The sequence below is a fragment of the Silurus meridionalis genome, chromosome 16 (genome assembly GCF_014805685.1).
Source record: "Silurus meridionalis isolate SWU-2019-XX chromosome 16, ASM1480568v1, whole genome shotgun sequence".
Taxonomy (NCBI): domain Eukaryota; kingdom Metazoa; phylum Chordata; class Actinopteri; order Siluriformes; family Siluridae; genus Silurus; species Silurus meridionalis.
In genome coordinates this window covers 6,815,192-6,828,746 of record NC_060899.1, presented here as the reverse complement: position 1 = coordinate 6,828,746, position 13,555 = coordinate 6,815,192, and the positions used below count along the sequence as shown (strand labels likewise).

The window sequence follows — 13,555 nt, the reverse complement described above, 5'->3', positions numbered from 1 at the left end:
TTCCCTGTCTATGTTTAGAGTAAAGCTTTGCTGGTATTAAAAGGGGTGGGGCTGCTGCCATCTATGATGGCTCAGTGGTTTACGGCCATTTCTCTGTAAAAGAGTGGATCAGGGTTCAAGTCTTGGTCTCTTCGTTCAGCTATGATGGCCCAGTGGTTTAAGCCCAGAACCTCCATGCTTGTATTATTCAGCTTTTGAGGCCTAGTCTGGGTGTTTTTTTTTTTTTTTTTGCATTAGGTGCTTGCTTTGCTCAGAGGAAAGATAAACCAGTACAAGAGGAGGGCTTGAACTCATTGGCTGTGATAGCCTAGTGGCTTAATATCAGTATCCCCACGAGGATGAGTTTGAGAGTTTGATTTCTGTTCAAGCTGGTTTCTGTGTTGGTAAATTAAACTCCTGGACCAAATGAAATGTAACCCCACCAAAAAAAAAAAAAGCACTTGTCTGTCTTGGCTCAGTGGGTTAATGCTTGTGCCTGAATATAGTCTATGCTGGTGATAAGGTTTTTAATCCAGTCCCACATGCCACAGTCCCATCACTGCGCTGTCATTAAACAAAGGATGAGCCGTCCAAAAAGCGCACATGCTTGTCAGCAGTGGTGGCTCAGTGGGTTAAGTGGGTTGAAAGTATAGATAGACCTGCTCTAAAGATGCTTGGCAGCCTGTCCCCCTTGATGGTTCAGTGGAATAAGACTGGTTTTTCGCTGTTGGTGGGGTTCCGGGTTTGAATTCTGCTTTCTGTGTTTATGTCTGTTCTGAATTGCTTGCTTTGCTGGTATGAAACGAAGGATAAACCCCACAAAAAACCAAAGTTGAGCTGTAGGACTTGACAGCTTTGTGGTAAAAGCCTTGCTGTTGTTGGAAGTGTTTATCCCGAGCGACTCTTAATGATCTCATTTACTAAATGAGCAGTAGTGAGTTAAGTGCTTGCTCAGGTGCCCAAAACTGGCAGCTTGGAGGTGTTAAACATGTATCATATGTACAGCATGTGATATATATGTAAGCATATGTACAGTGATTAAATATAAAGGCTATATCAGTGCAGAGATGTGTGGACATCATTAAGAGCCTTTGCTATGTTTCCACACGGACAGTTAATGAGGTGATACCGGAGAGACTGCACCTCTTCAAGTCAAGTCAGGAAGCTTATATATAGAAAATTATAGACATTTTACAGATTTGAATGATGTATTGTTTTTATCTGTATGATCAATAAAGACAGTAATTTAAGTTTGTGTCACCATTATGAGGGAAAACCCCACAAAACAAGAGAGTTAATTGTGTGAATCATGGCGGATTTTGGTGTTTGATTTGAGACTTGGCGCAGAAATAAAACAAAAGTTTACTGATTAAAGATATTTTTATTTGAAGTTTATTTATTTATATATATATATATATATATATATATATATATATATATATATATACATATATATATACATATATATATACATATATATATATATATATATATATATATATATATATATATATATATATATATATATATATATATATATAGTGAGGAAAATAAGTATTTAAACACCCTGCTATTTTGCAAGTTCTCCCACTTAGAAATCATGGAGGGTCTGAAATTGTCATCGTAGGTGCATGTCCACTGTGAGAGACATAATCTAAAAAAAAATCCAGAAATCACAATATATGAATTTTACACTATTTATTTGTATGATACAGCTGCAAATAAGTATTTTAAACACCTGTCTATCAGCTAGAATTCTGACCCTCAAAGACCTGTTAGTCTGACTTTAAAATGTCCACCTCCACTACATTTATTATCCTAAATTAGATGCACCTGTTTGAGGTCGTTAGCTGCATAAAGACACCTGTCCACCCCATACAATCAGTAAGAATCCAACTACTAACATGGCCAAGACCAAAGAGCTGTCCAAAGACACTAGAGACAAAATTGTACACCTCCACAAGGCTGGAAAGGGCTACAGGGAAATTGCCAAGCAGCTTGGTGAAAAAAAGGTCCACTGATGGAGCAATCATAAGAGAATGGAAGAAGCTAAACATGACTGTCAATCTCCCTCGGACTGGGGCTCCATGCAAGATCTCACCTCGTGGGGTCTCAATGATCCTAAGGAAGGTGAGAAATCAGCCCAGAACTACACGGGAGGAGCTGGTCAATAACCTGAAAAGAGCTGGGACCACCGTTTCCAAGGTTACTGTTGGTAATACACTAAGACGTCATGGTTTGAAATCATGCATGGCACGGTATGTTCCCCTGCTTAAACCAGCACATGTCCAGGCACGTCTTACGTTTGCCAATGACCATTTGGATGATCCAGAGGAGTCATGGGAGAAAGTCATGTGGTCAGAGGAGACCAAAATAGAACTTTTGGGTCATAATTCCACTAAACGTGTTTGGAGGAAGAAGAATGATGAGTACCATCCCAAGAACACCATCCCTACTGTGAAGCATGGGGGTGGTAGCATCATGCTTTGGGGGTGTTTTTCTGCACATGGGACAGGGCGACTGCACTGTATTAAGGAGAGGATGACCGGGGCCATGTATTGCGAGATTTTGGGGAACAACCTCCTTCCCTCAGTTAGAGCATTGAAGATGGGTCGAGGCTGGGTCTTCCAACATGTCAATGACCCGAAGCACACAGCCAGGATAAACAAGGAGTGGCTCTGTAAGAAGCATATCAAGGTTCTGGCGTGGCCTAGCCAGTCTCCAGACCTAAACCCAATAGAGAATCTTTGGAGGGAGCTCAAACTTTGTGTTTCTCAGCGACAGGCCAGAAACCTGACTGATCGAGAGAAGATCTGTGTGGAGGAGTGGGCCAAAATCCCTCCTGCAGTGTGTGCAAACCTGGTGAAAAACTGCAGGGAACGTTTGACCTCTGTCATTGCAAACAAATGCTACTGTACCAAATATTAACATTGACTTTCTCAGGTGTTCAAATACTTATTTGCAGCTGTATCATACAAATAAATAGTTAAAAAAAATCATATATTGTGATTTCTGGATTTTTTTTTTTTTAGATTATGTCTCTCACAGTGGACATGCACCTACGATGACAATTTCAGACCCCTCCATGATTTCTAAGTGGGAGAACTTGCAAAATAGCAGGGTGTTCAAATACTTATTTTCCTCACTGTAATATATATATATATATAAATATATATACTGACTCCCTCTGTCTCATCCACATTAACCCTAAACTTCTTACTGCCTTTTGCTTGCTGATGCTTAGCTCCATAAACTAGTCTACATCTGTGGTGAGTGAGAGACAGGACTTTATACATCAGTGGATTAAAAAAGACACGCAATGAAAGGAAATCGGTTGTTCGGCTGAAATTGGCACGCAGTGAAAATAAAAAATATATTTCACCAAATAAATGGATTAAAACTAAAGTAGCAGGTCTGTTTTGAAAATGTAAGAAGTAGAAAGTACAGATATTTGTGTAAAAATGTAATGAGTAAAAGTAAAAAGTTGTCTAAAAAATAAGTACTGATACCAAAAAAATCTACTTAAGTACAGTAACGAAGTATTAATACTTCAATACTTCCCACCTCTGCTAGCAGCACAGTAGCATTAAAACAGCTGCATGGATTTTTCCCTGCATGTGCCAATGCCCTGCATTCTGCCAAAATCTGGGGTAAGGGGTAGAGTAACAAGCACAAGCAAACAAACACCAACACCTTAATCATACAGTGATGAGATCTTACCTCTAGAAGATATTTTTGTTGCCGTCCATCCTCCATCTCACAAGAGAACAACCCAAAGCACAAGATGAAACAAAAGATTGCGAACATTTGTAGTTAAATGAAAATATAAAGTTGGGTTTATTTCATATTCTACTACTATTCTTCTTCTTCTTTTGGCTGCTCCCATTTGGGGTCGCCACAGCAGATCATCCGTCTCCATACCCCCGTCCTCTTCATCTGCCTCTTTCAACCCAACTACCTGCATGTCTTCCCTCACCACATCCATAAACCTCCTCCTTAGTCTTCCTCCTTCCTGGTGGGTCCATCCTCAGCATTCTCCTACCGATATACCCCATGTCCCTCCTCTGCACATGTCCAAACCATATTCTAAATACACATACTGATTACAAATACAAGTGCAAAAAAAAGCCTGTAGGTGTATTTGGGATTAGTGAATTTCCCACAGGAGTAATGATAATTACACATTCTTTCTTCTGGAAAGAGCTGGATAAGTCCAACTTCATAGCAGTGTGAGTGATTGGTAAAGATTTCTGTGGGGGTTATATTAATTGGTCAAATTTTCTGAAGTAATAGGCAGGATTGGTTAATCTTTCAATTGAAAAATATAAGGATTGGTCAAATTTTTTGTTTGGTCAATTGAAAAGAAAAATGTAACCAAATTCTGAAAGTGATCAGAATTGGTTAAATGCTTTTACGGAGAGGGGAAAATTTGCCAAATTTCCTGGAATAGTGCGTGGGATGGTTTGAAAAAAAGTCATTAGGAGGAAGCTTTTTAATTTCGTGCAGCTGCATTGCACAAGCACTCGGTGAGAGTGGGTAAACTGGTCAACTTCCTGAGAAAGCAGTTGGCATTGGTTTCTGTTTTTTTTTTTTTCATTTTTAAAGAAGTAGTTGAGATCAATCAAACCTGTTCAAATAGGCAACATATTGGTCAAGCCTTTTGAGGAAGAATGAAGGAGTGGTCAAGTTTTTGTAGCAATGGTTGAAAGTAGTCAAAACTTCTGCATTTTGGATCGGTCCACAATTACAGAGCGTAATCCCTTCGCGAGCGTTTCTGCAGGAGTGGGCAAGGTTGATCAACCTTTCTGAAAGCGTCGTTGGGAGAAATCCAAGTTTCTGCAGAAGCAGGTGGGATTGGGCAAAAATTTGGCAGGAATGAAAAGGATTGGCCAATCTTTCTAAAATTACGTTGGAATTTCGACCGCTACGCCTCTACATTTGCTGATACAGTGGTTAGTGTAGGCTGTTTAAGAAAACACACAAGGAGAAAGATGTTCAGTAATGTTTTGACAGAAAAATCATGACAATAGTTTTATGTAGAACCGTTAACTTTATTAATTAGTACAAATCACCACACTCAGCAGAAGTACAGCGCCCCCTGTATGATTGGAGGACAAAGCTTGATGTCGCAAGCTCACTCAAGGCGGTACAATCATAGAGCGATAATGAATACACATCCAAGGATTATAGCAATAGTATTTATATTAATAGTCATAATAATATAGCTACAAAATCTAATAGAGGAAGTATTCAGTACAGTTCAAGTAAACTGGAACATCTATCCATTGTACAGGAGTTGTGGAGTACGTTCAAACCAAACCCCTTTGTCAGTATTTGTGTTTGCAGGGAGTTTAAATGATTGAAAATTCTATAACTACTGTGAGATTCTAATACGTGACCATGTCTCTGTTTTCCTCTCTGAAGAGGCTACAGAGAAAACTGTGTATGTAAAGTTAGCTGTTCTGGCCATGTCCGAGTTTCTAAATGGGTTCTACCGAGAACTCGGTTTACTACAATGCAGCTCTGCCAGAAAAATTTGGGTTCTGGTCTAAATATATCAGTACATTTCTGCTAGAGTGCAAAGTTACCCCAAGGGTTGTTTATGTCTACAGTATTTTCAGAAATCTGAACAGAAAAACAATTTCCAATATACACTTCCATTTAGTTACATTAAAACGGACATGCTTATCAGTAGATTTTTTTTTGTGCGAGAATGTACAGAAAAACAAGTTAAACAACTAGTCTGCATTCTAGAGACTGATTTTTTCACAAAGCACAGAATATTGACAGAAGAATACAAAGCTGCTGTGAACAGAATAACAAAAAAAAAAAAAAACAAGTCAGTGGTGTGGGGGTGATAACCAGATGGAACGAGCAGATGTAGGGAGGGATGCGAAATGTGGTTTGGTCTTCACTATAATTTGAAAATGAGATAGGGAGATGTATTCTTCTCAGGAACAAGTGCCTTCTGAACATGACCACTTCTATCCAAAGAGACATCAGTCTTCCTTGCATATCAGGAACTGATTAAGACTTAAATAAAAAAAATAAAAAAAACAACAGGTGTATACAGAGTGTGAATTCATTTCAGTAGTCATAAATTGCATTGTTTCATTATACCAGAAGCCTGGTTTTAAAATTATGAATGATGAAATATGTGAGAGAATGTGGTGTAATAAGAACAATTAAAAGCAGATTTAACAGATTTAGCAGGACACCTCCATAGTTTGTGGTCTGGCATGGTTCTCGTGACCTGGGCTGGCAGCAGCACCCTCCTGCTGAGAGTTATTGTGAGTGCGGCTACGTGCACCTTCCACGGAGTTCATGCTGGACGCTGAGTGGGTACGAGAGCGTGCCAAGCGCGTCATGCCGGCAGTGGGCACTGGGAGACAAAGAGATAAGGAGAAAAAGATATATGAATAAAGACATTTTTTTTTATTGCATTACTGTGACGTATTGTTGGTTCTGGAAAAGAAGCACAATACTGCACTTGTGACTTTCCGTTTATGAGACATAGTGCTCCAGTATCAGGGGAGAATAATGAGTAACCTTACCGGGGATTCTTTATATAATAGGTAATGGTCCCAGTTCAGCAGCACTCAGTAGACTTACACACTGCTGAGATTTTAATACAGTGCACACTTGTTTCTGGCTGTCTGATTTGGCCAAACCAGGAAGTACACAAGACTTAAGTGTTGATCTTTATTAACTCTCTGCTTATTATAAACAGATACTCATCTTGAAGCTTGTTGCTTAATAGACTAATAAGACTAATTTGGTACAATTAAAAAAAGATATTTGTATTAAAAAGGGTGAGAATGTGGGTGTAGTAAATTTAAGCAGAAATTAAAGCCAAATGGTCAAACTCCTCAAATTATGCAAATAAGCCTTGTGTCTTCCTGCCTGTGGCCATAAAATCAACATGTCAAAGTTTTAGCCACTGCTAAATCATTATTCTCATATGAAAGAAGAAAAATTCCAGTCATAACTGAGTTCCAATTCATTTTTACTGTGACTGAAAAATGAATATTGGGAAATTGCATGTAGAAATGCAGGGATTCCATGTAGAGATGCTGCATGCAAAAGATCTCAGGCTAATGTAAAAAAAAAAAAAAAAAAAAAAAAAAAAAAAAAAAAGTTGCATTAGAAGGAGGAAAAAAAGCAAAACAAAAATCAAATTAATAATATTACCTTTGATAACCTGTCTCCAGGGTGTGCACATACACATGCACACCCTCTCAACATCAAGAAAGACAGCATATTGGAGCAATGACCACAGATCATGCTACTAACACCATGATGCAGAGACAATGAGAAACACAGAACTGAATGTCAGGGGACTGGCTAAATGGCAAGAGCTGAGAAAGAGTGAAAGAGATAGAAATGCTGAATAAACAGACAAACAAGAGGACAAGACAGTGGAAGTGCATCCTAAAGTGTTGTCTAAACTCCTGGTACCTGCTTCGCTGTTCAGATGGCTGAGGAGCACATGGGGGACTGTTCACGTTTGACGGAGGGGTCAAAGAGGAAGAGGAGAAAGGAAGAGAGACGAGGAAAACAAAGATGTTACTAGTAAAACTTTAAAAAAAAGACTGAAGAAAAAGATAAGACAGATTAACAAGAGGATCATGGGAAAAAGCGGTAAAACCTTCTCTGTCAATAGAGAAACCAACTCTGCTAGAAAAGGCTATATTTATGTTCTTCATACTCAAGGAACCAGCATTAATCACAACTTACTTTAGTCCAAGCCTACATCTCACTGACCCTGAGCATCATTACCTCTATTCCTATAAATCAAACTCTGAACAGTGTAATATAGACAATTATCGAATATAGTTAAATAATGTAATATACATTTTCTTCACACTTTTTTTGTTACAACTTGGTTTATCCAGACTTATCCACACAAATGATTTCTACTGCTAATCATTGCAAATGTATCTCTATTAAGTTCTTTCTGTCTGTGAAAGTACTAGAAAACCAAACAACGAGAGAAGCGTCTATTAATTATTTCATATATACAAAATATATCCACAGATTTTCTAGCATCAGGTAAAAATGAAAAAGGTCAAGCACCAATCTTATATTTTTTTATGATTTTATTGTAAAATTAGTGTGTGTATATATATATATATATATATATATATATATATATATATATATATATATATATATATATATATATATATATATAAAAACAGTAGCAGCAAACTACTCATGAGTGGCTCACTTGTGGGACCTTCACCCTAATGCACTGAATGAAATAAAAGCTTTAAACTCACTTATTTAACTCGCCAACAACGTGTTAAAAGCAGCATATGTTCTTCGTAGATGTGGCTCCCACCGCCCCAGAATTCACTATGCTGATATAGCCAGAGAAAGGCCAATGTATAAAAAATACATAAAAATAATAAAAAATAAAACCTGCTCTAATGACACAGCCATTAAGTTATAGATCATTATGAGATCAAATTCCTAATGTCAAGCTAGTTTTTTTTTCATTATAATGTTTATTATAATGTTTTTATTATAATGTAACTAGTATCTCTTTCAAACTTTTAGTAAAAACCCTTTTAAAGACTATTTCTTAAGTGGACCGATACCAACCACACAAAAGCTTCAGTTAGCTATGAAATGCCAGTTAGTCCAAGCCTAACACTGTGGTTGAGGTTAAAAACAAGGCTTCCACAAAAGAACCCAAAACTGATTAAAAAAAAGCAACAACTACCTCTGCACACTCAGATTCACCATTAGATATACAAAGTCCATTTAGTTGTAGGCCACAATAAAGCCCTAACCCTAAAATGACTAAAAAATATTAGCCTTTTTGTGCAGCTGAACACACTTAAGAACTCATGTGCAGTGGTATTCACCAAAAAACATTTACAAACATCACCACCAGGTAAATAAATAGTGTTCACTAGACCCTTATCTGATTTATTCATAAAAAAGGAACTTACCAAAAATGCACACACTCATCTATTCATGAACATATAAAGGCAAGCTGGGTTCTTTTCCACACCAGCAGCAAACACACAAAAAAGTCCCCACAAAACCCACTTAGTAACTACACAATGCTATGACTACAATAGTGTGCATTCTTACATTCTGAGAAGTCAGGTGTGCGTGTTCATACACTGACAGGGGGGTGCTATGGCATGAGGCCAGGACTGAAGGTCAGAAGACAGATGACTAATTACGTCACATTGAATAAGGAACATTTGGAAGGTAACTGTGTTGCGCAGCCCCACAGTCGATCATCCTCTCAGTAATGAAAACAGAACTAAAATTCATTAAAACAATGTTATCTGGAGACTTGTTTTTCCTTTCGATAATCTAAGCTGAATTTTAAACACACAGCTTCTGACTTCAAATGTTTTTGACCAAAATCCTTTTCAATTCCCAATTGAGTGAACACTTGGCCGTTAAAACATATTGTCTATAATAGGATTTGTCAACACTAATCAATTTGTCTTTTCTATTCAATCAAAACTAGACTGTATTAAATTGTTAGTTCAATGGATACATTTATGAGGCCTTCATTCGTCCCCTCTGATTCACTAAATACCTTATTAGGAACACTATACTTATATAGCTGTGGTCTCCCTTTGCACTCATAATAGCCTCAATTCTTCATGGGATTTCACAAAATATTATCAATTCCTGAAAATCATAGTCATGTCCAGGTAACCAGTTTTAAGTACATTTATGGCTATGAAAAGATACACATGGTCAGCAACAATACTCGAATAGACTGTGGCATGAATTATTGGATTTAATGGGCCCGAATGTACACTACCTCCACCAGCACTGTTCAAGGCAAATTAAACAGTGCTGAATTGTATGAATTAAACAATGCTCACTGCAGACTTCTGCTTATGGCCGACAAAAGTGAAACTTGATGTGGTCTTCTGTACTTGTAGGCTAGCCACCTCAACTTTTCATCTGCATTCCGAGATGTTTCTCTGCTCACCACAATTGTTGCTGGGTTGTAAAATTTCAGTGAGCATAAATCAGACTGGTTATTCTACGTTGACCTTCTTAGCAAGTGTTTTTTTGTCCGCTGCTTCTATATTGCAGTCAATCAAATCCTCAAATGTATTTTATTAAAGCAAACTTGTATTAAATGGATGTGCACCATTCATTCAATTCATTCATGCATCTACACTAATCGCTTTAAAAACTTTAACACTTGGTTTGAACCACAGTGGATTAACAATCTATCCCTGGAAAACTGGGCTCAAGGTGGAAATTGACCCTGGATGGAATGCCAGTCCATCACAGGGCACCATGCACACACACATCTGCAGAGAAAGAGTTGAGGGGCAGGGGAGCAGTCCACACAGGCCATGCAACACAGCATACTTTCAGTAAATCTGCTTTACTTACACCCTGAAGCTCGCATCACTGCATAGCCACACAGGAAACAAAGTCATATTTTGAGTTTGGTGCTAGGAAAGGTAGTCTGGCTCGGTCTTAAACTCTGAGGTGGGCATTGTAGCTCAAATTATGCCACTTCAGCAAAATCAGCATTATGCACTGAAGGGTGAAAATATTCAAATTTATGCACTATATTTATGTTTTGGTGTAATAAAAGGTAGACTGGGAACTTCTTATACAGCCCTGTAATGCTGTAATTTCCTTTACTCTTTTGATGTACACAAAAAGCATTGCTTATTAGTAACATAGCCAGTAAGATATATTAATTACCACAATCAAACAAGCCAGCAAACACATATTTATGGGTTTATGCCTGTATGTGCATGTGTGTGTGTGTGGTAGTGTTGCGTGGGTGGAACAGGGGTTGCTGAGATGACTGTTTCCACACAAAACTTTCTGACAGTGACTTTTTCAAGTGACGATGTTTAAAGAGACAAAATGCACATCAGAGACATTTTAAACACAAAGTTACAGCTTAGGTCAGACTAAAATATGGAAAAGCAATACAGCTGTGTGACATTAAAGACAAGATGTCTACTGAAGGGGAAAAAAATAAATAAATAAAATAAATAAATAAATAAAAATAGAAAATGTACTTACTGTAACCCATGCCCTGGACAAAGTACTTGAAGGCCTCGGCAAGTTTACCAGGCTGGAAAAAAGAAAAAAAAAAATTATACAAAAACAATCGTGCATTACAAATGATGTCCTTTATTGCAGGTCAGATATAAATATACAGTGTGGAAACTGTAAAACTACTTTTTCCCCTTTTACGAAAGCTTACTTGTACAACTTGGGGAAGCCCACCACAATCTGCCATCTGAAATCATAAGGGAATATGTAAGTTTAAAATCAAAACCGTATTCCCTAAAAGATGCATGATAAAAAATGTTTTTCCATTTTAAATGTCTTGTCTTGCCTTCAGAAAGGTGGTCTTTGTAGGGTTTAACCTCGAGTTACATTCAACCTGAACAGAAATACAGCTTTATTACCGGCAGATCAGCAAAAGAGATAAAAAGACACTCGCAGACCAATGTGACCAATTGTGTATCAACACAATATGCTCTAAGCTATATGCACAGTGGCCTGGGGGAAACCCCCTCACATGGTTGTGGAAGTCAATGTGCAGCTTGTATAGCAGTACAGATTTACCATCCCCCAAAAATTACTCAACATACAGCCATTGTTGTCTAAATAATTGACAACAAAAGTAAACATGTCAAAACTGTGTTCAAAGTGTCAATATTTTGTGTGAGCACCATTGTTGGGTAGCACTGCCCTAATCCTCCTTGGCATGGAATTCAACAGGGCTGCAAGGGTTGTTGCTGGAATCCTCTTCGACTCCTCCATAATGACATCAAAAAGTGCTTCTCCACCTTCTGCTTAAGGATGCCTCACAGGTGCTCAATAGGGTCTAGGTCTGTAAGCATACTTGGCTACTTCATCACCTTCAGCTTCCTCAGCAATGCAGTTGTCGTCTTGGCTGTGCGTTTGGGGTCGTTATCATGTCAGAAAACTGCCATTCGGCCCAATTTCTGGAGGCGGTGCATCGTGTTCTGCTTCAGAATGTCACAGAACATGTTGAAATCCATGTTTCCCTCAGGGAACACAGGACATGGGTCTAGTAATTCATGCTATTGGACAGATTGTCTCCAGCAAACTGTTTGTAGGCTTTCTTGTGAGCCAGCTTCAGAAGAGGCTTCCTTCTGGGACGACGGCCATGCTAACCGAATTGTTGTAGTGTGCGGCGTATGGTCTTAACACTGACAAGCAGATCTTCCGTTTCTGCAACCTCTAAAGCAAGGGTCACCAACCTTTTGAAACAGAGCTACTTCTTGGGTAACGATTTATGTGAAGAGCTACCAGTTTGATACACACAAGTCAAAATAACACACTATTAATAACACACGAAATAACAAATTTGCTCATTTTACCTTTAATTATGTTATTATTATTAATTAATGATATTCATCTATATCTAGTTATCTATATTTTAATATTGTCATTTTCAAATTCACACCAATGCAAGTGTGATTTAAAAAAAAATAGCAACAAAAAATTTGGATGCAGCTCACTGGTAAGTGCTGCTATGGTGAGCTATTTTTAGAAAAGGCCCACAGGCGACTCATGTGGTCCTTGCGGGCGGTGACCATGTTGGTGACCCCTGCTTTAAAGCAATGCTGGCAGCACTCTTGCATCTGTTTTTTGTAGCAGCTACTGCACCTGACGCACAGAACGAGGACTGTTCGAGTGGAACACGTCTTTGAAAACCTCTGTATGACCCTGACCACTGTACTGTAACTCAGTTTCAGGGTGTTACCGATCTTCTTATAGCCTCGGCATATTTGTGGAGAGCAACAATTCTAATTCTCAAATCCTCAGAGTTCTTTGCCACTAGGTACCATGATGAACATCCAGTGACCAGTATGAGAGAATTGTACTCAAAGCACCCAATTCTAACTGCTCTAATACAAGATACAACACAATTGTATGGTCCTGTCAAGAAGACAAAAATATGTACATGATGAATAGGACCTGTGGCTTTGCATGTTTAAAGGATGAACAGCTGTTAATGTGTACTCACTTTTGTTGTCGGCTTTTTTGACAATAATGGCTGTATGTTGAGTTTCGACGGAATTTCAAGAGACAGGAAATCTATACTGCCGTATTGTCCCTTGAAAAAATCTACTAAAATGGTTTTTGAACTCACTTTTGTAAAATACTGTAAATATATACACACACACACACACACCACATAGTTCTGCAAACTACATACACAGCTGAACTGAAACTTTTTTGTTTCCTTTTCACATGTTTTTTTTGCATGTCGTCTTTCAGCCAGAAATAAACGCAAATCAGGTTACCCCCAAAAGTGTCAAGAATTTCAAGATTCTTGAATTTCTGTTTCTTTTCATTGCAACTAAAGGGCACAAGTATTTCAGATTAACAATGCCCACGTGCACAAAGTGAGATTCTATAAGACATAGATTAAGCACACAGTGTTCACTAGTCCTTCTTGGCATCAGCTGCTAAAAGCTCTTATGGAAGTAAAGGGGAAACCAACTCAGTATTAATGCTTATGGTTAAACTAGATCTTCAATCAGTGTATTCTTTGCAGACAGAAAGCCTGGACAAG

At 38.2% G+C, this 13,555-nt stretch overlaps 1 protein-coding gene across 4 annotated transcripts in view; it reads right to left on the bottom strand.

The window, feature by feature from the left end:
- Positions 1-5,009: 5,009 nt before the first annotated feature.
- The window catches only part of ndrg3b (ndrg family member 3b), a 57,959-nt gene continuing 49,413 nt past the window's right edge, over positions 5,010-13,555 (bottom strand). For 2 of the 4 annotated variants that reach the window (XM_046869175.1, XM_046869178.1), the window contains 5 exons: positions 11,339-11,386; positions 11,204-11,239; positions 11,020-11,071; positions 7,438-7,476; positions 5,010-6,361 (listed from right to left, as the gene is read on the bottom strand). In XM_046869175.1, the coding sequence (XP_046725131.1) occupies positions 6,186-6,361; positions 7,438-7,476; positions 11,020-11,071; positions 11,204-11,239; positions 11,339-11,386 (351 nt within the window). In that variant the 3' untranslated portion in view covers positions 5,010-6,185. The remainder of the gene's footprint in view (positions 6,362-7,437; positions 7,477-11,019; positions 11,072-11,203; positions 11,240-11,338; positions 11,387-13,555) is intronic. The other 2 variants (XM_046869176.1, XM_046869177.1) reach the window with 2 other exon arrangements.